The sequence below is a fragment of the Chiroxiphia lanceolata genome, chromosome 6 (genome assembly GCF_009829145.1).
Source record: "Chiroxiphia lanceolata isolate bChiLan1 chromosome 6, bChiLan1.pri, whole genome shotgun sequence".
Classification (NCBI taxonomy): Eukaryota; Metazoa; Chordata; class Aves; order Passeriformes; family Pipridae; genus Chiroxiphia; species Chiroxiphia lanceolata.
Window position 1 is genome coordinate 4,334,397 of NC_045642.1, and position 21,356 is coordinate 4,355,752.

Here is a 21,356-nt window from a genome sequence, read left to right on the forward strand (position 1 = left end):
AATCAGCCTAGGGCAAACTGTTAATCTAGAATACAGTGGTTATTCTACAGTGATCTCTCCTGTAAGCAGTCATCCAAGCATCCAACTCTGGCAGAAGACTGATAGTCCAGAAGAAAGCACTGATCTTCCAATGTGAGAATTGGCACTCAGAGAAGTTATCCCAGAATAATTATTTAAGGTTATGTTTTCTCCAGACAAGCAGTGCTTTGTTCTTTGTACCACACAAAATGCTACTATAGCTTTTAATATTAACAGATTTACACTTGCAAGCAACATACCTAATGGCCCAGTGAAGGGGAGTAGAATTCAAATCTCCACCCAGCTGATCCACTATCGCACCTTTGGAAATATAATATCTGTGTAATAACAACACAATAAGATTAAGAACATAAGACATAATAAATATATATTAATATAGCTCTAGTAATGTGGCAGTAGCTTACAATAAAAAAAAAAACACTAGAGAAGCAAATTGACAAAAGTTTTGCAGTGAAGGACACTTTTCAAGAAAATGTTTGAGAAAAAATACAGTCATTAGCAAGGTACTTATAAAATCAGCTGTCATACTTCGTTTGTTAAACGAAACCCAGGAAAATGATTTCATGTACTACATGATTTCACATATAAAGAAACCAGGCTATCTTCACATTGCAGCGACATTTCCACAAAAGTTATTGGGTTAAAATTTGAATTTCATGTTTTTCTTCTCAAGCAGCAGGTTCCTTTGTTTTCAAGTACAAAAGTAACAAAGAGATTATAAGTAACAGTGGCAGAATACCTGTGTTACTTTCACAGGGACTCTTGAACTTACTTAACCAGCTCCTGTCTGTTGTTTATTGCTGCCCAGTGAAGAAGAGTCACATTTTCTTTGTCTGGTTGTCGAACATCATATCCTGCTTCTACCAGTTCTCTGCATCGCTCTAGCATTCCATACCTTGAATGAGAAAAAAAAAATCAATTTATTTATCATTTGTTAAATATCCTCCAGTTTGGAGACAGCCACATACTAAAGAAAGAATAAATCTCCATGAGCATCACCCAGCAGTTCCTACTTGCGCAAATTCCACATTGCATTCAATGGAAGTCTTGCAAAAAGAGCTGGGCTCTTAACAAACCTTCTACTTAACAAACTTGCTTGAAATGAAATACCTTTGTTTATGATAAAAATATTTACAACAGTAGCTGTAAATGATCTTCCTTCACAGAATCACAGAATATGTCGAGTTGGAAGGGACCCACAAGGATCATCGAGTCCAGCTCTTAGCCCTACACAAGGACCATCCCCAAGAGTCACACCATGTGCCCCAGAGCATGATTAAAACTTCTTCCACTACAGGGAGAAAATGAAACTGAAAATGTTTCCTTTGTAAGAATATCCAGACTGGCTCACATTTGAGGACACTCCCATCTATTTCACCACTTGGCACACTCAGAATGTGTACTTACTGTGTAGCCTTGACAATATCACAGGTGCTGGGGTCTTCAACAATGGGATATGGTCCTGGTAAACCTTTATCCCCGTGGGTGCTGTGATTGTTGTGCATGTGAGGTCGATGAGGTCCATGGCAATGGCCTTTACACTGTCAGTTAACAAAGTATTTATCAGCCATTATTATTTATGGGTTCTACATCACATACACAGCAACTCTGCCACACCAGAAATCACAGTCCACGGCTTTGAGAAAGGCTTTAAACGCGCTCGGGAGCCATACAGCCCGAAACCACACGCGATGGAACAGAAGAGGCACAGGCAGGGCAGGACACGGGCCGCTTGTTGCCGGGAACCCTCGCCAGACACCCCCCGGCAGCACCGCGGGGACCGCACGGCCGCTCCGCTCCGGCCCTCGGCGGCCGCGCTCCGCACCCACCGCCCGGGCAGCGCCGGCCCCTCCACCCCGCTCCCGGCCCGGCACTGTCCCGGGGCTCCCCGCTCACCGCCAGGCCGCTGCCCGCCATCCCCGCGCCCGCCACAGCTTCCTGCTCCCGCTTCCTGGGAACGGCGCCGGGGCGGGGCCCGCGCCGGGCACACACGGCCCGGGCGGGGCGGGACCGGTGCCGTGCGGGCGAGTCCGGGAGACTCGAGTCTGACCTCCCCCGGCCGTGCAGGGAATGGCGGGGAAGCTGTCCCTGACGTTCCCCGGCCGTGCAGGGAACTGTCTCTGACTAGCCGCCGCTTCGGCTCGCGCAGGCAGATCAGCGGCTTCCAGCTTTCTTCGGTTGTGCCTGAAAAATGGTTCCTTCCCCTTTTGCAGGGCAGCCACACGGAAAAACTCTTTCAGTTTCGCACAGTATATCCCCCAAGGTCGGGGACAAGAAGCGTTTTCTGCTGGCGAAACTTTGCGGGAGTTGTGCTTCAGCAGCTGGAAGGGATCCCCTGGGGAAGGGTCTGGAGCGCGATTCTGATGAGGAGTGGCTTAGGGAGCTAGAGGAGGGCTCAGCCTGGAGGAAAGACCTTCTCGCTCTCTATAACTCCTTGAAAGGAATAGTGCCCCACTTTGCTGGCATGGTTCCCTCAGGGATTCAGGGCCATTTGGAAGTCATACTTACAGCCCCCCGTCGAGCTCCGATGTCCCCTCATGACAACCAGGATGACGGAGGAGCCGCCATTACGGGACAAGCCGTGAGCGGGAGCAGTCACCCCCTAAATAAACGGGGATAACCTGGGAAAACACCCACAGGTGTCAAACACCCACAACCTTCCCAGGTGATGTGGGACCTGGTAGCCCTCAGAGCGACTCCATCTCCTCTGCCCTGAGGAGAAGTCCCCCCCCCTGCGTGGGGGGTGGTGATCACCAGCTCTCGATGGCGCTGGGTGTGGGCAGAGAGGGACAGGGCAGTCTGTGGGGACTTGGGGACCTCCCGCTCCTGGGGGAAACGTGTGATGGCTTTAGTGAATTAGCAGTTACCCGAAAAGGGAAAATTATAACGCCCAGCTCAGCCTCCTGCTTACGTCGGACTCAGGACTCTCACAATTCCCTGAGGGTGAGGTCCTGCCTGGAAGGATCGTGGCTCCTGCCAAGCCTTCAGGTAGAGGCTTGGATAAGCATTCAGGGTCGGCAACTTGCAAAAAAGGGAAGAAAAATGAAAAAGCAGATGCATCTCTGAAAAAAAAACCAACAAATCCTTATTTTTGGGAGCATAGGGCAGTAGGCAGAAAGTGGCACAGGCTTGTTGCTGGCACCTCACCACTGGGCCTGGGCTGGCAAATGGGTACTTTGCCATAACTAGACCTGTTACTGCACTTTCCCTCTCCATCAGTTGCCTTTAAGTACAAGGAGATATTTTGGGGAGCAGAATGAGACCAATACCATGGCAGTGAGCCCAGGATCTCAACAATTGTGAATGAGAAGGAAAGACAGGAGAGAAAGTCAGTTCTTTTTCCCATCTCAAAGCTGAAGCTGAGAAGGGGAACCTCGGATGAAAAAATAGACCATATTAGAGTACACAACTACAAGGAGAACTCTGCCTTCCTGGTCAGCAGGTGCTACTGGGATTCCATGATGCTGTGTTCAAATAGGAAAGTTTCCAGAAAGGACTTGGGTGGAAATGCAACTTCTTCCATACAGAGTTAAAAAACTGTAGGCTACAAGGTGCAAAGTTATCAAGACTCCCTCCATACCATAATATAACTCCTACTCCAGTTTCCCTTGGAGTCAATACTGATGACTTACGATACCACGAGCATGTGCCCAGAGCCCAGCCTTGCCTGCCCATTCTTGAAAATTATGAAAGAAAGACTGATTCCCCTTTTGAAAAACATGTTTCTTCAGCTGAAGCTGCTAAATATGACTCAGTTTGACACATGGGAAAGGGTCTTGGGTTGTTTTATTTTTTGGGGGCTGTAATAGGGTGCTGTGGAAATGCCTGCGCCACAGCCAAGGGTGGCGGCAAATCTCTTCCAGCAATGGCCTGTCCCAGGGGCGCTTGGATAAACACCATCAGATCAGGTGCTGGCACTCTGGGGAGAGAAAGCAGAAAGCAGTGGTGAGTTGGAGAAGGCTCCTGTGCCCCTTGTGCCAGGCCGTGCCGCGTGTGCTCAGTGCTGCACAAGCCTCCTGGCTGACTCTGCACTGTGGAGCAGAGTGCGATGACAGGACGTGCACCAGCTCCTTCAGCAACTGGTGCAAGATCAGCCCTGTCATGGTATAACAGTTCGTTTGGATACATGTCTGGAATAAAGACAAGTGCCAGAAATATTCAAACACACAAACTATCTTTTATTACAGTGAGAATAATAATAATAGTAATAAACTTAGCAAGAGGAATCAAAAACTAAAAAAGGGATACAAAATAACTACCTTATCGGGTGACATTAAAACAAATACTACGAACAGCTTTTAATACAGTATTAACTAGTGAAAAGGGGAAGGGTTAAAGGGATACCGAAAAAGGGATCTTAACACAATATTATGGATAACTATTAACACAATATTGGTTAGTAAAAAGGGAAATTAAAGGGAAATATTATGTAACAATATTCAATAATAAAAAGGGGAATTAAAGGAACACTAAAAGGATATTAAAAAGAAAAAGTTTGTTCTCTCAGTTGCTTCCTATCAATAAACTGTGCTTACCCACACAGACAGGCCAGGGCTGTCAGGATCTGCAGCATGCTTAGCGGGTGTCCCCATGGAGCAACACAGTCTCAGTGGTAGTATGAGTATCGCTCAACTCAGCAGTCCAGACACCCCATTTTATCAGTTCCACATTACACTATGTAGGGCCAGTACGTAGTATAACATGATGCCTGAGTGGCAGCCAAACACCGCCTAATCATTACCTAATGGCAACAGTCTGCGCATGCCCTACTTGTAGGGCAAGGGGCGAGCGACCCCTGCCCACATAATCTTCCTTCCATCATCTTTCTCACTCCTATGTATGACCTCTACCATTGTGTTTCAAGGGTAGATGTATCCATCTTACAGTATGTAGCAAAACTAAGGAAGAACTCACCTCTGATAATAGGGGATATCAGGCTGACTTGCTAAAAAGCACAATGGACCTTACAATTAGCGTGTGCCATGAAGTTACATTGTACCATACTCTAGCTGGTTTCACATCCTAAAATGATTCCTTTCTCACGCCTCTATGCTCCATTGATCATCCAATTCAAAAGTACCCCCCTTACACATGGGCCACCTCCTGCAGCCACCGATGGGAGACAAAGCTCCTGCGGAGCTGTGTGAGCACACTGCTGTGTGCACGGGGCTATCTCCCAAAGCCTGAGACCAATCTGAAGAGACCTGCTGCCAGAAGCAAAGCTGCCCTGCCATGATGTCCTCATCCTCCTCGAAGGGGAAGTTCCTGCACACCATGACACAGAGCAGCATGCCCAGGGACCACATGGTCGCCAAGTGGCCTCGGTAGTAGCCAAAGTGGATCCACTCCCGTGGGCAGTATTGCCGTATTCCTATGGGATACAAGCAGCATTGTTCAGGGAGATGCTGCTGCTGGCTTCCAGAGCCTCGCCTGAGCATTCTCTTGGATGCAGAGGCTGCACTGCTGTCCACAACTCCCCCCCAGGTGAGTAAACCTAAGAAATCCTTACACAAGGCCAAGAAGGGAAGGGGAGCAGCCCAAGCCCTTCCACGCCTGCAAAGCCAAGGGGCTGGTGCACGGGTTTTGCAGCCCCCCCACCTCTGCTCCCTCCCCCGGGGGTTTGTTTTTGTCATGTTGGCTCCCCTGGCCCCAGTCCAGGTCAGGGTGGGGGACAGAGGCTGTGGGGAGGGCCAGGAGCCAGCTCCTGTTTCCCAACCTCTGTACCGAGCCTAAGAGCGGCTGGCAGCCAGCTGAATCCCACAGCAAAGAGCAGCCAAGGATGGAAGATGTGGTGAGCAACCAGGCTGGGCCATGCAATGGCTGCACGTAGGAGCACAGCCCCGGCTGTGGACTCACCTGCAAAGCATGTGTAGGGCTCATCCCAGAGGAAGGTGGCAAAACCGAAGTCGATGAGCTTGAGGTCGCTGGTGTCCAGGTGGAGGATTATGTTTTCCGGCTTGATGTCGTGGTGCAGGACACCGCAGTGGGCACAGTGCCGCATGGCCTCCAGCACCTGGCAGAACAGCCAGCATGCCGTGTCCTTGCACAGGAACTCCCACTCCACAAGGAAGTCAAAGTGATCCTGTGCTGGCTCCAGATGCTCCATCACCAGCAGGAAGCTGTCAGGCAGCTCAAGCCAGTTGAGGAGCTGGGTGATGCTGGGGCAGCTTCTCCAGGAGCACGATCTCCGTGGGTTGGTCCATGGGTGCCATCGGGCTGTGGGGAGCAGACAATGGCACCAGTGGGTTTATTGCTGCCCAGTGGTTGCAGTGCCCCCTGGCTGGGATGCTCCAGTGCAGCCTTGTCCAGCCTCCCTGGTGCTGGGCATCCCTGGACCGAGGATGCTCCAGGTCCCAGGGTGACCCCATGCCCGCTCCCCCCAAAGCTATGTCACAGCTTCCACACTCCTGGCCCTGGGCTTATCCCTGCATGTGATGCCCTAGTTTGTCTGGGTGGTCCCACTGACTCACCAGCTCGCCCCACTGGAAGAGGCTCTCATGGGCCACACATTTGATGGTCATCTGCAAGCCAAGGGGAGAGTCAGGCTGAGCTTGGCAGCAGCCCCGCCTCCTGGCCCTCCTCCTCTGCCCTGCTGCCACCCATGCCCCTGAGCAGGAGCCAGTCCCAGAGGCAGAGTGTGGCTGTGCCATCCTGTCATTGTGCCCACATATTGGGTTAGACTAGGGCTGGAAACCTGCATCCTATTATCCCATTCCAGTAAAGTATTCCCAGTGACACAGCAGCAAGCATCCTGGAGTTGCTGGTGCCCAGTCCATGGCTCTGATGAAGCTGCAGCAGAAGCCAGCTTCTGCTGAAGCCAGCTGGGAACACCATCTGCTTGGTGCCAGAGAAGATCCTCCAGCAGCAAAGGGAGGTGTTCCCATCTCGGGCACTCTCCCAAGCCAGCTGTGGAGGAGCAGGATGAGGACTCTGTCAGCACATCTCGCAAAAGCCTCCATGTCTCCCAGAACTTCGATCCCTGGCAGCCAATAGCGGGGGAATTGGGGGAGATGTCCAGTGCTGCCCTCCCCATTCAAGGCGGGGTCCAGGGCACCATGACCCCTGGGGAAAGACGCTCAGTCCCAACCCACCCTTACACGAAAGGGAGATGAGAAGAGCGGGGTACCGGGGGCACAGGACCGTCCAGATGAGATGCCCTCCAGCTGTGGGTTCCCCTGTGGAGCTCAGAAACAAAAAAAGAAAAAAAAATAAAGTGAAAGGAAACAGCTCCTCAGCAGATTCCTGGAAGAAAATTCCATCAAGGGCCATTAGGCTCCTGCGGCTCCTTCCCGCAGAGCAGGGGGGCTGCAGAGATCACGGTGGGGTGGCCCCAAGGACTTGTAGCTGGGCATTGTCCAGGCACAATCCCTCCTGGATCTCCTTGGCACCCCTTCCCCAGACAAAGATGGTCCTGAATGTCCTCCTGGATCTGTCCCAGGAAGGTCCCTGCTCCCTGGTGTACCTGGGCAGGGGTAGAGGGGACCCACACACACACATGCAGTCATCTCACCCACTGCCCCCTACGCTGGCTTCGCCCCCTGGGTGCTGACCGCCATTTTTACGGTGTCCAGCCCTGAGGAGAAGCCAAGAGCTCCAGGTAAGGGATTAAACCCCAAATCAGTTAATAATTAACCAAGGGAAAAACAAGGGTCCTGGGCCCTTGTCCTCACTCCAGCCCTGCTCCTTCTCCTGCTGCCACTCCCTGCCCTTCCTTGGCAGTGAGGGGGATGGAGGGGGAGAGAGATGGAGAAGGTGGGGCTTAACCTCTGGAAATGAGTCACCAGCCCCTCCTGGGAAGGTTCCCAATGCAGTGACTGGTTTCCAGTCAGCTGTAGCCCCATTCCCCCGCAGCCATTGAGCCCTGTCCAGGGTTTGATTCTGGCCACACACGAAACACCACTCAGCTGCTTGCTCATCCCACCTTTGTGAGTGGGAAATATGGGTTGTCCCATGGGACAGTGCAAAGTCCTTGAGGAGGGTAAGCCCTGCTCAGCAACAACTGAACCACCCATGTGTGATCTACAACGTTCCCATTCTGAATCCAAAGACAGCGTGTGCAAGCTACTGGGAAGAAAGGAGCCCTATCCCAGTCATAACCAGATTAGTGTGTTACAGTAAATTGGCAAGTAAAATCTTTTAAGATTCATTTTAGGGCAGGCATTATTTATTTATCTGGGTACACAGGGAGGATCTTTCTTCTAATCGTGTGTGTCCTGTTTTCCCTCAGGTAGGGAAATATTTACTTACAATTTTCCATATTCATCAAATGTCTTACATATATGTGAACTTTCTGAGAGTGTATATGTAACTAGCTCTACGAAGTTCTTCAGAAGTCCTTATTTGGTCACTAGAGGTCTTCTGGTGGTCTCTTGGGGGTCTCTGGTGGTTGTTTGGAGCTTGAACTTGTCCAGTTCAAGTTGAACTTGAGCAGTGTATTTGCAGCATCTTTGCTCTACATCTCTTATCAAAAACTTATTTATGTGAGAACTACTCTTACTCAAAGCATTCAGAAACTTGCTTATTTTGCAACTACCTGAACAGAAACTTGTATTGTAAAGGCTGGGGAGAAAATTACTGAGCAATGGAGTATTGCTCACAAGTGGGAGTAAGCAGCTAAGTAAGTGGGAGTAAGCTAAGCAGCTCAGATAAATCTGCGGAGCCTCTGCTTTAAATAGGTTTTTCCCAAAGAGCTGTCCAACAGAAACCTCTTCCTGGTCCTCAACAACCATTTTTGGGGAGCTCCCCAGAGATGGGGGAACTCCAACTCCCTTTGTTGCTGGAGGAACCTGTCCAGCATGGAGAGGAGGGTGTTGTCAGTTGGCACCTCTGCAGTGTCCTGGGAGCTCTGGGGTGAATGCTGGTGGCTCCAGGACTCTTCCTTCACTGGAGCCAGCTGGGCTCCCATTTTTACTTCCAGGCCTTTCTTGGCCACGTGCATCTTCAAGGATGAGCAAGTTCTGCTATTGATACCCGCAGCTCCAAGGGAGCAGGGAGACCTGTCCACAGGGTCTTGTTTGTCTGGAGTCCAGCAGGTCTCACTGAGGCTCCCAGAGAGACAGATGCTTACAGAAGAAGTAAGATGCTCAGAGGAATGTAGGATTTTGGAAGGATGGAGGCTCTTAGAGGAAGGGAGGTTCCTGGAAAGATGCAGGCTATTAGAGGGAAAGGAAGCTCTCAGAAAGAAGGAGGATCTCCAACAGAGGGAGATTCTTGGCTGGATGGAGGATCTCTGATGGAATGATTTCCTTGGAAGGGCAGAGGCTCTCCAAGGGATGAGGACTCTTGATGGGAGCAGCCTCTCAGAGGGATGGAGGCTCCCAGAGGAGCTGGAGGAACTGGACAAGCTGTGGCAGGGCAGGTGGCCTCGCTTCACCAGCTCCTGCAGTTCCACCCACAATTGGTTCCACCTGTGTATGGGAACACCTCTGTGATGTTAGTCCTGTGGGTGGGGACACCTATGTGATGTCAGAAACCCCATCCTGGTCCTCATGGCAGCACAAATGGAGGTGCTGGCTACTGCAAAATCTGAGGGTGGAATGGTGAGGTCTTTGCAAGATTTAGTGAAGGCTTTGTAGGAACAACCAGAAAAGGAATGCTCATAGGGATCTGTTAGATGGGAAGCAGTTTGGAGGGAGAGGGAAATGAATCCATTGCTGCAATTGGCCCTTCAGGAGGTGATGGAGCAAGATGAATCTCTGGGAAAGCAGCTGGAAAGAAAAAATCCCACTGCCATAAGGTCACCTGGCTTATGTGTTATGGGAAGGCAGTGCATGTTCTTTTTTGGGATTTTAGTTGGAGTTTTGATCACGTCCCTCACAGAATCCTTTCGGAGAAGGCATCCAGCTTTGAGATGAGCAGGTACAGGGTGTGCTGGGTTAAGAACTGGCTGCTGTATTGCTTTTTGGTGGGATAGAGTTCCTTTCTTCATAGTAGCTGGCACAGCACTGGGTTTGGATTCAGGATGGGATAACAGCTGGATGGTTTGGTTGTTACTGAGCAGCACTTGCCCTCCTCAAGGACTCTTCAGTGTCCCATGGGACAAGCCATGTCCCATGCTCTGCCAGCGAGGTGGTGAGAACATCCTCCTTCTCCTCCTCATGACTGTGTCCTACTTGGCCGAGAATGTTCCATCCAGTCTGTTCCAGAGGGGCCTTGAGTGCCCACAGGGAGCCCCTTTCTTCCCCACGAAGCCCTGGTGAGCACTGGGGAGAGGCAGGGCCATGTTATGACACAGGTGTCCTTTCCCACAGGACTGACATCACTACACAAGAAGTGCCACCACCCCCCGGCTCCCAGTGCGGTCCTGATGGGCCGTGTTGGAGCCATGAGTGATGGCAGCATCCTTCTCTCCTTGTTTGTCCTGCTGCTGGCCACTGCAGCTGTCTGGCTGGCCATCGGCCACTGGCAACAGCGGGTGCTGGGGACACCGAAGAACCCAGGGAGCCAGGCCAGGGGCTCTCCGAGCAGCCAAGTAGCTCCAGTGGAGGCTCCCAATTCCTCCACAGCTCAGGCAACCGCTCCCCAGCGTCCAGATGGTCCTGTGAGCCATGAGTACATCCCCTGTGGCTGTGGCCCCAGCTGCATTCCCTGCATGGCAGTGGCCCAAGAGCTGCAGGATTTGGTCATGTTGGTGTGGGTTGGGAATGGGATGTCTTTCCCATTGGATTCTGAGATGTGGCAGGTGTTGTGGGAGAACCTGGAGGAGCTGGTGGAGCGAGGCCACCTGCCCTGCTGCAGCTCGTCCAGCTCCACCAAGAGTCCCCATTCCTCCAAGAGCCAGCTGCCATGGAGAACCTCTGTCCTTCCAAGAGCCCTCATCCGTCGGCAAGCCTCTGTCTTTTCAATATCCTCATTCCTGCCAAGAACTCGATTCTGTAGGAGATACTCCATCCTTACAAGAAGACCATGCCATAGGAGAGCCCACATCCCTCTGAAAGCCTCCATTCCTTCTAAGAGCCTCCATTCCTCTGAGAGCCTCCACCTTCCAAGAGCCTACATTACTTCCACAGGCCTCCGTTCCCCTGAGAGCATGCACCTTTCAAGAGCTTCCATTAGTTCCACAAGCTTCCAGTCCTCTGAGAGCCTCACTTCTTCCCAGAGTCTTCATCCCTACAAGAGCTTCAGTGAGAACTGCCAGACTCCAGATGGAGTAGCCCCCATAGACCACTCTCCCTGCTCCCTCAAAGCTGCAGGTATCATCAGAACTCACTCATCCCTGAAGATGCACATGGCCAAGGAAAGCCTGGCTGTAAAAATGGGAGCCCAGCCCATTCCAGTGGTGTGTTTCCAGGAGCAAGCAGCACAGCAGGAAGAGTCCTGCAGCCACCAGTGTCCACCCCTTGACTCCTGGGATGCTGTGGCAGTGCCAACTGGGAACACCCCCTGTGTTGGAGAAGCACAGAAGAGCGCCCTCAGTGCAGGAGAAAATCCTCCAGTGGCAGAGGAAGTTGCAGATCTCCCATCTCCAGGGAGCTCTCCCCAGCCAGATGTTGAGGACCAGGATGAGGTTTCTGTTTGCAGCTTGGATACTTCTGCAGAGCATCTGTGTTAAATAAACCAGCTTCTTCCCGAAGAGCTGTGAGTGCTTCCACTGGTCTGGTTTTGACTAGCACAGGGGAAAAGATCACACAACTGAAGAGGTTTGAGCATAATAATTGCTTCAAGCAGCTATTGCCCTTTATTAAGGGTGGTTCACTCTATTTATAGGGTAGGTAGGGAAGGCTCTAGAAAGAGGGGAGGAGCATGGGACTGACAGAGGTTGTAACCAATCAGGGAAGGAAGGGAGGGAACATGGGACTAACAAGGACCAATAAGGGGAAACATCTACATTGCAGCAAATCTTAGCCAATGAGAAAATAGCGGATAAACATGAGGGAAAAAATGCTATAAAACACGGTAAAAACAGGGGTACAATAAATTCAGTGCATGCATTAACAGTTTCTAATAGTCTTGTTCAGTTAATAGTCTCTATTCTGTTATGGTTGCAATGTAACACTTCACAGCGTGTTCTGGTCTGCTGTTGCCTTGGCTAGTGTCCTTCGTAGCTGCTGTTTCCAAATAAGAAATTTCTCCTCTTCACCACAGGTGCCCTCCACAAGGTTTCTGTTTGCAACTTGGATACTTCTGCAGAGCATATGTGTTAAATAAACCACCTTCTTCCTGAAGAGCTGTGAGTGCTTCCACTGGTTTGGTTTTGGCTGGCATAGGGGACATTTTCCAGACCTGGCTCCTGCGTCTCCTGACGCTGGCCAGAGTGCAGGAATGAAGAGGGAACATGGCGCAGTGGAGCCTGAGCAGGAGAAAAGAGACCATCCTTGGGGACACTCCCTGTGCCATGGGGTGTCCATCAGCCTGTGGGACAGAAGCGAGGGGACTCCAACCCCTTGGGGGCCTGCCCTCCCTTGATTATCCCCCCTTTTTGGAGGGGATGTCCACATGTAAATGGCTTTTTGGATGCACTGAGCTGCTGGACAGGACAGTTGTACTAGTTTTGTGCCTTCTCTGGGGGTGAGGAAATGTCACTGGGAGAGAAAGGAGGTGGTGAGGGAGCAGGTGTTTGGGGGACGAGGGAGGGTCATGCGGGGTCCCTCCTAAAAAGTGATGTTACAGCCCCAAAGTGTTTGAAAATTCATGAAGGATGTCTGTGCAAAATACTGAAAACTGTAAAGTTTCTCATTTTCATATATAATGGAAAAAAATTAATTTATTAAAAATAGATTTAAAAATAAAACCCGTATCTGTTGTATTTTTGATTATAAGAAATTCTGGTTATAACAGCCCTTATCCCCAGCAAAGAAAGGCTGCAAGGTTTGGCTTTCTGGTGCAGTTGGTAGGCCAGTCTGGGCATTCCATGGGCAGCAAGAGCTTTCTCTGCTGGCATCTTAGATCTGGTAGTAATCTTGGTCCGAATGCAATCTGGGGAGTTGGGGTGGCAATTTCAGCACAGGGCTGAAAAAAGCAAACAACAGCTCCTATCCTCAGCAAAGAAATCCTTCAAGCTTTGGCTTTCTGGTGCAGTTGGTGGGCCAGCCTGGGCACTCCATGGGCGGCAAGAGCTTTCTCTCTTCGCTCCCGTCATCTGGGAGAAATCTTTGTCTGTATGGAGTTTTGGGAGTCGGGCTGGCAGTTGCAGCTCATGGCTGAAAAAAATCAAACAACAGCTCCTATCTAAAGGAAAGAAAGCCTGGAAGCTTTGGCTTTGTGGTGCAGTTGGTGAGCCAGCATGCACACTCCCTGGGCAGCAAGAGCTTTCTGTGCTGGCATGTTTGGTCTAAGAGGAATCTTCCTCTGTAATGAAATTTAGGAGTTGGACTTGGGAGTTGCAGCGCAGGGCTGAAAAAAGCAAACAACAACCCTTATCCCCATCAAGGAAAGCCTGCAAGGTTAGCATTTCTGATGCAGTTGGTGAGCCAGCATGGGCACTCCACAGCAGCAAGAGCTTTCTGTGCTGGCACCTTTAATCTGAGAGGAGTCTACGTTGGTACTGAATTTTGGGAGTCGGGCTTGGACTTGCAGCTCAGGGCTGAAAAAAGCAAAAAACAGGCCTTATCCCCTCTGCAAAGAAAGCCTGCAAGCTCTGGCTTTCTGATGGAGTTGGTGGGCCACCCTGGACACTCCTTGGGCAGAAAGATCTTTCTGTGCTGGCACCTTTGGTCTAGGAGGAATCTTCATCCGTCTGCAATTTTGGGAGTCGAGCTGGCAGTTTCAGCGCTGTTGTTGGAAAAATCAAACAACAGCCATTATCCCGAGGAAAGAAAGCCTACAAGCTTTGGCTTTCTGGTGCAGTTTGTGGGCCAGGCTGGGCACTCCATGGGCAGCAACAGCTTTCTGTTCTGGAACCTTTGGTCTGGGAGGTATCTTCGTCCGTGTCAAATTTTGGAAGTCGGTTTGGCAGATTCAGGCGAGGGCTGAAAAAAATCAAATAACAGGCCTTATCCCCAGTGAAGAAAGGGTGCAAATTTGGGTTTGTGGTGCAACTGGTGGGCCAGCCTGGGCACTTCATGGGCAGCAAGAGCTTTCTGTGCTGGCACCTTTGGTGTGGGAGGAATCTAGGTTGGTAGGGAATTTTGGGAGTAGGGCCAGCAGTTGCAGAGCAGGGCTGAACAAAGCAAACAACAGCCCTTATCCCCATCAAGGAAAGCCTGCAAGGTTAGCGTTTCTGATGCAGTTGGTGAGCCAGCATAGGCACTCCACAGCAGCAAGAACTTCCTTTCCTGGCACCTTTAATCTGAGAGGAATCTACGTCGGTACTGAATTTTGGGAATCAGGCTTGCAGTTGCAGCTCAGGGCTGAAAAAAGCAAACAACAGGCCTTATTCCCTCTGCAAAGAAAGCCTGCAAGCTTTGGCTTTCTGGTGCAGTTAGTAGGCCAGTCTGGGCATTCCATGGGCAGCAAGAGCTTTCTGTGCTGGCACCTTTGGTCTGTGAGGAATCTTCATCCGAATGTAATTTTGGAAGTCGGGCTGGCACTTCCAGCTGATGGCTGAAAAAAGCAAACCCGAGCCCTTTATCCCCAGCAAAGACACACAGGAATCTTTGGCTTTGTGGTGCAGTTGGTGGACCAGCCTGGGCACTGCATGGGAAGCAAGAGCTTTCTGTGCTGGCATCTTTGATCTGTGAGGAATCTTTGTCCACATGGCAATTTTGGATGTCGGGTTGGCAGAGTCAGAGGACTGAAAAAAATTAAACAAGAGCCCTTATCCCCAGCAAAGAAAGCCTGCAAGCTTTGGCTTTCTGGTGCAGTTGGTGGGGCCACCTAGGTACTCCATGCACAGCAAGAGCTTTCTGTCCTAGCATCTTTGGTCTAAGAGGCATCGTCCTCTGTAATGAAATTTAGGAGTTGGGCTTGGAGTTGCAGCGCAGGGCTGAAAAAAGCAAACAACAGGCCTTTTTCCCAGCAAAGAAAGCCTGGAAGATTTGGCTTTCTGGTGCAGTTGGTAGGCCAGCCTGGGAATCTTGGGCAGCAAGAGCTTTCTGTTCTGGAATCTTTGGTCTGGGCAGTGTCTCCATCCGTGACGAATTTTGGAAGTCGGGTTGGCAGATTTATGCAAGAGCTGAAAAAAGCAAACAACAGGCCTTATCCCCAGCAAAGAAAGACAGAAAGCTTAGGCTTTCTGGTGCAATTGGTGAGCCAGCATGGGCACTCCATGGGCAGCAAGAGCTTTCTGTTCTGGCACCTTTGTTCTGGGAGGAATGTACATCAGAACAGAATTTCAGGAGTCAGGCTGGCAGTTGCAGAGCAGGGCTGAAAAAAGCAAACCACAGAATTCATCTGAATGCAATTTGGGAAGACAAGTTAGCAGATTCAACCGTGGGATGAAAAAATCAAACAACCCTTATCCCCTAGAAAGAAAGCCTGCAATCTTCGGCTTTCTGGTGCAGTTGGTGGGCCAGCCTGAGCACTGCTCGGGCAGCAAGAGCTTTCTCTGCTGACTACTTTTGTCTTGGAGGAATCTTGTTCCAAATGCAATTTTGGGAGTAGGGGTGGCAGTTTCAGCGCAGTGTAAAAAAAAGCAAATGACAGCCCTTCTCTCCAGCAAAGAAAGCCTGTGAGCTTTGGCTTTGTGGTGCAGTTGGTGGGCCACCCTGCACACTCCGTTGGCAGTAAGATCTTTCTGTGCTGGCACCTTTGGTCTTGGAGGAATCTTCATCTGAATGCAATTTTGGAAGTCGGACTGGCAGTTGCAGCGCAGGGCTGAAAAAAGCAAACAAGAGCCCTTATCCTCAGCAAAGAAAGGCTGCAAGCTTTGGGTGCAGTTGGTGGGCCAGCCTGCACACTCCATGGGCAGCAAGAGCTTTATATCCTGGAACCTTTGTTCTGGGAGGAATCTAAATCCAAAAGCAATTTTGAAAGACCGCCTGGCACTTCCAGCTGATGGCTGAAAAAAGCAAACAAGAACCCTTATCTCCTAGAAAGAAAGTCGGCAAGCTTTGGCTTTCTGGTGCAGTTAGTGGGCCAGCTTGGGCACTGCATGGGTAGCAAGAGCTTTCTCTACCGGCAGCTTTGGTCTGGGAGGAATCTTGGTGCGTATGGAATTTTGGAAGTCGTGCTAGCAGTGCCAACTCATGGCTGAAAAAAGTAAACAACAGCATTCATCCTCTGCAAAGAAAGCCTGCAAGCTTTGGCTTTCTGGTGCAGTTGGCGGGTCACCTGGTACACTCCCTGGGCAGCAAGATCTTTCTGTGATGGCACCTTTGGTCTGTGAGGAATCTTCATCCGGATGCAATTTTGGGAGTCAGGCTGGCAGTTGCAGCACAGGGCTGAAAAAAGTGAACAAGAGGCCTTATCCCCTCTGCAAAGAAAGCCTGCAAGCTCTGGCTTTGTGTTGCAGTTGGTGGGCCACCCTGGACACTCCTTGGGCAGTAAGATCTTTCTATCTGGGAACCTTTGGTCTAGGAGGTATCTTTGTCCGTACACAATTTCGGAAGTCGGGCTGGCGTTTGCAGCCAGGGGCTGAAAAAAGCAAACAACAGGCCTTTTTCCCAGCAAAGAAAGCCTGGAAGATTTGGCTTTCTGGTGCAGTTGGTAGCCCAGCCTGGGCATTCCTTGGGCAGCAAGAGCTTTCTGTTCTGGCACCTTTGTTCTGGGAGGAATGTACATCAGAACAGAATTTTGGGAGTCGGGCTGGCAGTTGCAGAGCAGGGCTGAAAAAAGCAGACCACAGAATTCATCTGAATGCAATTTGGGAAGACAAGTTAGCAGATTCAGCTGTGGGATGAAAAAAATCAAACAACAACCCTTATCCCCTAGAAAGAAAGCCTGCAATCTTCGGCTTTCTGGTGCAGTTGGTGGGCCAGCCTGAGCACTGCTCGGGCAGCAAGAGCTTTCTCTGCTGACTGCTTTTGTCTTGGAGGAATCTTGTTCCAAATGCAATTTTGGATGTAGGTGTGGCAGTTTCAGCAGAGGGTAGAAAAAAGCAAATGACAGCCCTTCTCTCCAGCGAACTAAGCCTGCAAACTTTAGCTTTCTTGTGTAGTCGATGGGGAAGCCCGCTCACTCCATGGGCAGCAGGAGCTTTATATCCTGGCATTTTTGGCCTTGGAGAAACCTGTTCCTCCCACACCAAAGCTACATGGATAAAAAGCTCCTGCTGCACGGGGAGTCCCGAGGCTGACTCAACAACTGCACCACAAAGCCAAAGCTTACAGGCTTTCTTTTCTGGCGATAAGAGCTGTTGTTTCCTGTTTTCAGCCCTGCCTCACATCTGCCAGTCCGACTCCCAAAATTGCATACGGAGGAAGATTCCTCCCACACCAAAGGTGCCAGCACAGAAAGCTCTGGCTGCCCATGGAATGCCCAGGCTGGTCCATCGACTGCACCACAGAGGCAAAGCTTCCAGGCTTTCTTTCCTGGCAATAAGGGCTGTTGTTTCCTGTTTTCAGACCTGCCTCCCAACTGCTAGCCCGACTCCCAAAATTGCATACGAACAAAGATTCCTCCCACACCAAAGGTGCCAGCACAGAAAGCTCTTGCTGCCCATGGAGTCCCCAGGCTGACACACAAACTGCACCACAAAGCCAAAGTTTCCAGTCTTTCTTTTCTGGGGTAATGGCTGTTGTTTCATTTTCAGCCCTACCTCCCAACTGCCAGCCCGACTCCCAAAATTGCATACGGACGAAGATTTCTCCCACACCAAACGTGCCAGCACAGAAAGCTCTTCCTGCCAAAGGAGTCTCCAGATTTACAAACCAACTGCACCAGAAAGCTAAATCTTTCAGGCTTTCTTTCCTGGGGATAGGGGCTGTTGTTTCCTGTTTTCAGATCTGCCTCCCAACTGCCAGCCCGACTCTAAAAATTACATACGGAGAAAGATTCCTCCCAGAACAAAGGCGCCAGCACAAAAACCTCTTGCTGCCCATGGCGTGCCCAGCCTGGCCCACCAACTGCACCACAAAGCCAAAGGTTCCAGTCTTTCTTTCCTGGGGAAAAGTGCCGTTATTTCTTGTTTTCAGCCCTCCTTTGCAACTGCCAGCCAGACTCCCAAAATTGCATGCAAACAAAGATTCCTCCCACACCAAAGGTGCCAGCACAGAAAGTTCTTGCTGTTCATTGAGCGCCCAGGCTGACTCACCAACTACAACACAAAGCCTAAGCTTCCAGGCTTTCTCTCCTTTGGATAGGGGCTGTTGTTTCCTGTTTTCTGCCCTGCCTCCGAACTCTGAGGCCTATTCCCAAAATTGCATACGGACAAAGATTCCTCCCACACCAAACGTGCCAGCACAGAAAACTCTTGCTGCTCATTGAGTGCCCAGCCTGGCCCACCAACTGCACCATAAAGCTAAAGCTTCCAGGCTTTCTTTCCTGGGGTAATGGCTGTTGTTTCCTGTTTTCAGATCTGCCTCCCAACTGACAGTCCGACTCTCAAAATTACATATGGACAAAGATTCCTCCCACACCGAAGGTGCTGGCACAAAAAGCTCTTCCTGCCAATGGAGTCTCCAGGCTTATAAACTAACTGAACCACAAAACCAAAGCTTCCAGGCTTTCTTTCCTTTGAATAGGGGCCATTGTTTCCTGTTTTCAGACCTGCCTCCCAACTGCCAGCCCGACTCCAAAAATTGCATATGGACGAAGATTTCTCCCACGTCAGTGGGTACCAGAACAGAAAGCTCTTGCTGCTCATGGAGTGCCCAGGCTGACACACCAACTGCACCACAGAGTCAAAACTTGCAGGCTTTCTTTCCTGGGGAGAAGAGCTGTAGTTTCCTGTTTTCAGACCTGCCACCCAAATGCCAGCCCGACTTCCAAAATTGCATACAGAGGAAGATTCCTCCCACACCAAAGGTGCCAGCACAGAAAGCTCTTGCTGCCGATGGAGTTCCCAGCCTTACAAACCAACTGCATCACAAAGCCAGAGCTTCCATGCTTTCTTTCCTGGGGATAAGGGCTGTAAAACGAGAAGATGCAAAAAGGAGCTCCAGAGTCAAAGACACATCCTCATGGAAGTACAGTCAATGCTCTAACTTTATTCCAAAAATACACACATTATCAAGGGTCCTGCAGGATTCACACACTCTATTCTAACTTTCTATTGGTTACATTCGTTTTTACATGTTATATCTATAACTTTATTGGCTCTACTAGCCAAGGCACATTTCCAGGCCCCCCAGTCTTCTGGTTTCTCACAGTCTGGATAATATCCTCCTTCCTTGTTTTCCTCTATGCAGCTTTCTGATATCTGCTGCTCAAGGACACACATCTGCTGCTGGAAAACACAGGTCCCTGCCGTCCGACACGCAGGCCAGATTGTGCAAGCAGGCCTGAAGCAGTATGTTATGTCCTGCATCATCTAAAATACTCTCAACAATTGCCCCTTTTTCTTTTTGCACAATCCAGGCCTGATTGATGGTCTTTCGCACCATATCCGTAAGCCACTTTAAGATACACAGTACAATTATCAAGATAACGCAGATCACCAGCAAAATAACTATTCCAGATTTTACCAAGTCTCATAGCCATCCTGATAATCCTAGATTGTTTAACCATTCTTCAAATGGTGACACACTGACAGTAAGCTTTTTCATGTTGTCCCTCAGCTTTCAGAGATCAGCGTGTATCAAGGTTGAATGATCTGATAAATTCATACAACATATGCCTTCAAAATCTTCACATCTGTGCCCTTGTGCTAAAAGCAAAAAATCTATTTTGCAAAACAGCGTGCCTAATGCTATCAATATCATTTGTTAGTTCAGCTATAATTTTTGATGTTATTTTTAATTGCTTAGCAGTCCAACATGCTAACTTTTTAATTTCTTTCAACACTTTCGCAGTGCCAATTGGTGCTAAAAAGGAAGCAATTATGTTGGTTGGAATGTCCCACAATTGAAGGTTATCATTACAATTTGGCCCTAGTGGATGCATATTTCACTTGGTTCGACTCTTTGTTCCATGTGGTTCTTGAAAACTTTTATTTTGCAAATGAAACTTCATTTAACTCAGGGTTATGTGTCTCCCACTCTTTATCCAAAGGTGCTTATGCATATGTGAGGTAATATGGTTTACGCACTTGTGAGCAAAACCAGAATATATTAATAATCATATATTCATACATTCACATGCATACATTCACACAACTTTCATGCGTGATGACCATCCCTTCATGCTCTCACACAAACATGCTTTTGAGTTGTATTTTACTGTGTTTTCTGGTTGTGAACTGAGAAATTATCATTCTTGTGTTTTGCCCTCAGATGGGTAAGATCTAATTATGCATTTCTTGTTCTTATGAAAGTATAACTTGGAAAACATAAATATATTTCTGCTTCACGTTCAATTCAAAACCCAAATACATACAAACATTCTTATAATTTAAAGATAAATATATGCTCCTATTTTTAAAGCAAAACATGCACTTCTCTATGCAAATGGCCTTTTGGACTTCAAAGAGAACTTGTCAATAGTCACTACCAAAACTTCAAAAGCTCCACTTCTGGCTATTTAGGCAAGCAACCTCAAGAAACAGTCAGCAAGACCATCTCATGAACTTATCTTTCCTCATTCCACCCCCCCCTTTTTTTTTTAATTGAAATTAAACTCAGGTTAATTGTTACATGAATAAAAAGCTTAGCTTTGTTGACTTTGAGCTTAGTGTCCCGTGTAAGGACAGGTTTTTATATGATTTGCCTATGGAGTGCTGTACCTTGGGGTCTGTCTTAACATCATCTTCTTTTTCACTGTTTCTGTCAAATGTTTTTGGAGAGTTGTCAACTAATAGCAAAATACCAATTAACCTCAAGTTATACAAGATGGTTGTTTCAGGGACAAAGTTCCCATCTATCAGCGCTTGCATCATCCAATTAAGCATAAATACATTCCCACCGCACGGTCTGTGGTTGGACCATGCCATTGTTGAACAACTTAAGCAGCATATTCATGGAAAACAACATAAAAGATCCACAACGAAGGACTAATAGTAAAAGTGTAGACAATAATATCTTTGTAATCATATCCATCTTTAGTGAAGAGATCGGAATAGGTTCTAGCTGTTCTTGCTTCACTGAGTCAACCAGGGTCACTTGCATGCTATGCTGTGGTTGTAGGTAATCATAATCTCTTTGCAGTCAGCATACAGGGGGTCAACATCTCACTTTTGAACGTAGACTTAATCTCCACGTTGGAATAGATGAACAGGAGTGCTTAATCTCACGAGTTCGGATTACAGAATGAATCTGTGGAATTTCTGCAAAGTAGAGCCTAGACTATTAAACAATTTTCACAAAAGAATTTCAAATTTCAGAATTTTTGTAACTTGACCGTATGAGAGGAATATAGGTTTTATAGTGCGAAGTGGTTGGCTGTCAGTTACTAATAAAAGGCTG

General features: G+C 49.1%; 3 protein-coding genes across 8 annotated transcripts in view; 1 reads left to right on the plus strand and 2 right to left on the minus strand.

The window, feature by feature from the left end:
- ZDHHC13 (zinc finger DHHC-type palmitoyltransferase 13) overlaps nucleotides 1-2,924 on the minus strand; it is a 17,087-nt gene extending 14,163 nt beyond the window's left edge. Inside the window, exons 1-4 of one of the 4 annotated variants that reach the window (XR_004357498.1) lie at nucleotides 1,936-2,519; nucleotides 1,447-1,580; nucleotides 812-934; nucleotides 279-356 (exon numbers count right to left, since the gene is read on the minus strand). Coding sequence is in view for 3 of the 4 variants with exons in the window: in XM_032690145.1 (XP_032546036.1) it covers nucleotides 279-356; nucleotides 812-934; nucleotides 1,447-1,580; nucleotides 1,936-1,956 (356 nt within the window). In the remaining variant the exon portion in view is untranslated. Of the gene's footprint in view, nucleotides 1-278; nucleotides 357-811; nucleotides 935-1,446; nucleotides 1,581-1,935; nucleotides 2,520-2,547; nucleotides 2,829-2,906 lie in introns of those variants that run through there. The other 3 variants (XM_032690147.1, XM_032690146.1, XM_032690145.1) reach the window with 3 other exon arrangements.
- LOC116788008 (serine/threonine-protein kinase pim-1-like) lies at nucleotides 2,790-17,431 on the minus strand. Its single transcript, XM_032690251.1, is given in 5 exon segments — nucleotides 2,790-2,808; nucleotides 3,865-3,961; nucleotides 5,237-5,410; nucleotides 5,896-6,130; nucleotides 17,241-17,431. Coding segments are annotated over 5 exon segments (633 nt in total). The 5' UTR covers nucleotides 17,349-17,431.
- On the plus strand, nucleotides 9,499-11,613 carry LOC116787961. 3 transcript variants are annotated; one of them, XM_032690148.1, is made up of 2 exons: nucleotides 9,499-9,578; nucleotides 10,290-11,613. In XM_032690148.1, exon 2 carries the CDS (start codon nucleotides 10,346-10,348, stop codon nucleotides 11,588-11,590), a length of 1,245 nt encoding a protein of 414 aa, XP_032546039.1. In that variant the 5' UTR covers nucleotides 9,499-9,578; nucleotides 10,290-10,345; the 3' UTR covers nucleotides 11,591-11,613. The 3 variants fall into 3 exon arrangements, with proteins under 3 accessions (XP_032546039.1, XP_032546040.1, XP_032546041.1); XM_032690149.1 differs by lacking the exon at nucleotides 9,499-9,578 and adding an exon at nucleotides 9,585-9,775; XM_032690150.1 differs by lacking the exon at nucleotides 9,499-9,578 and adding an exon at nucleotides 9,794-9,897.
- Nucleotides 17,432-21,356: the final 3,925 nt, after the last annotated feature.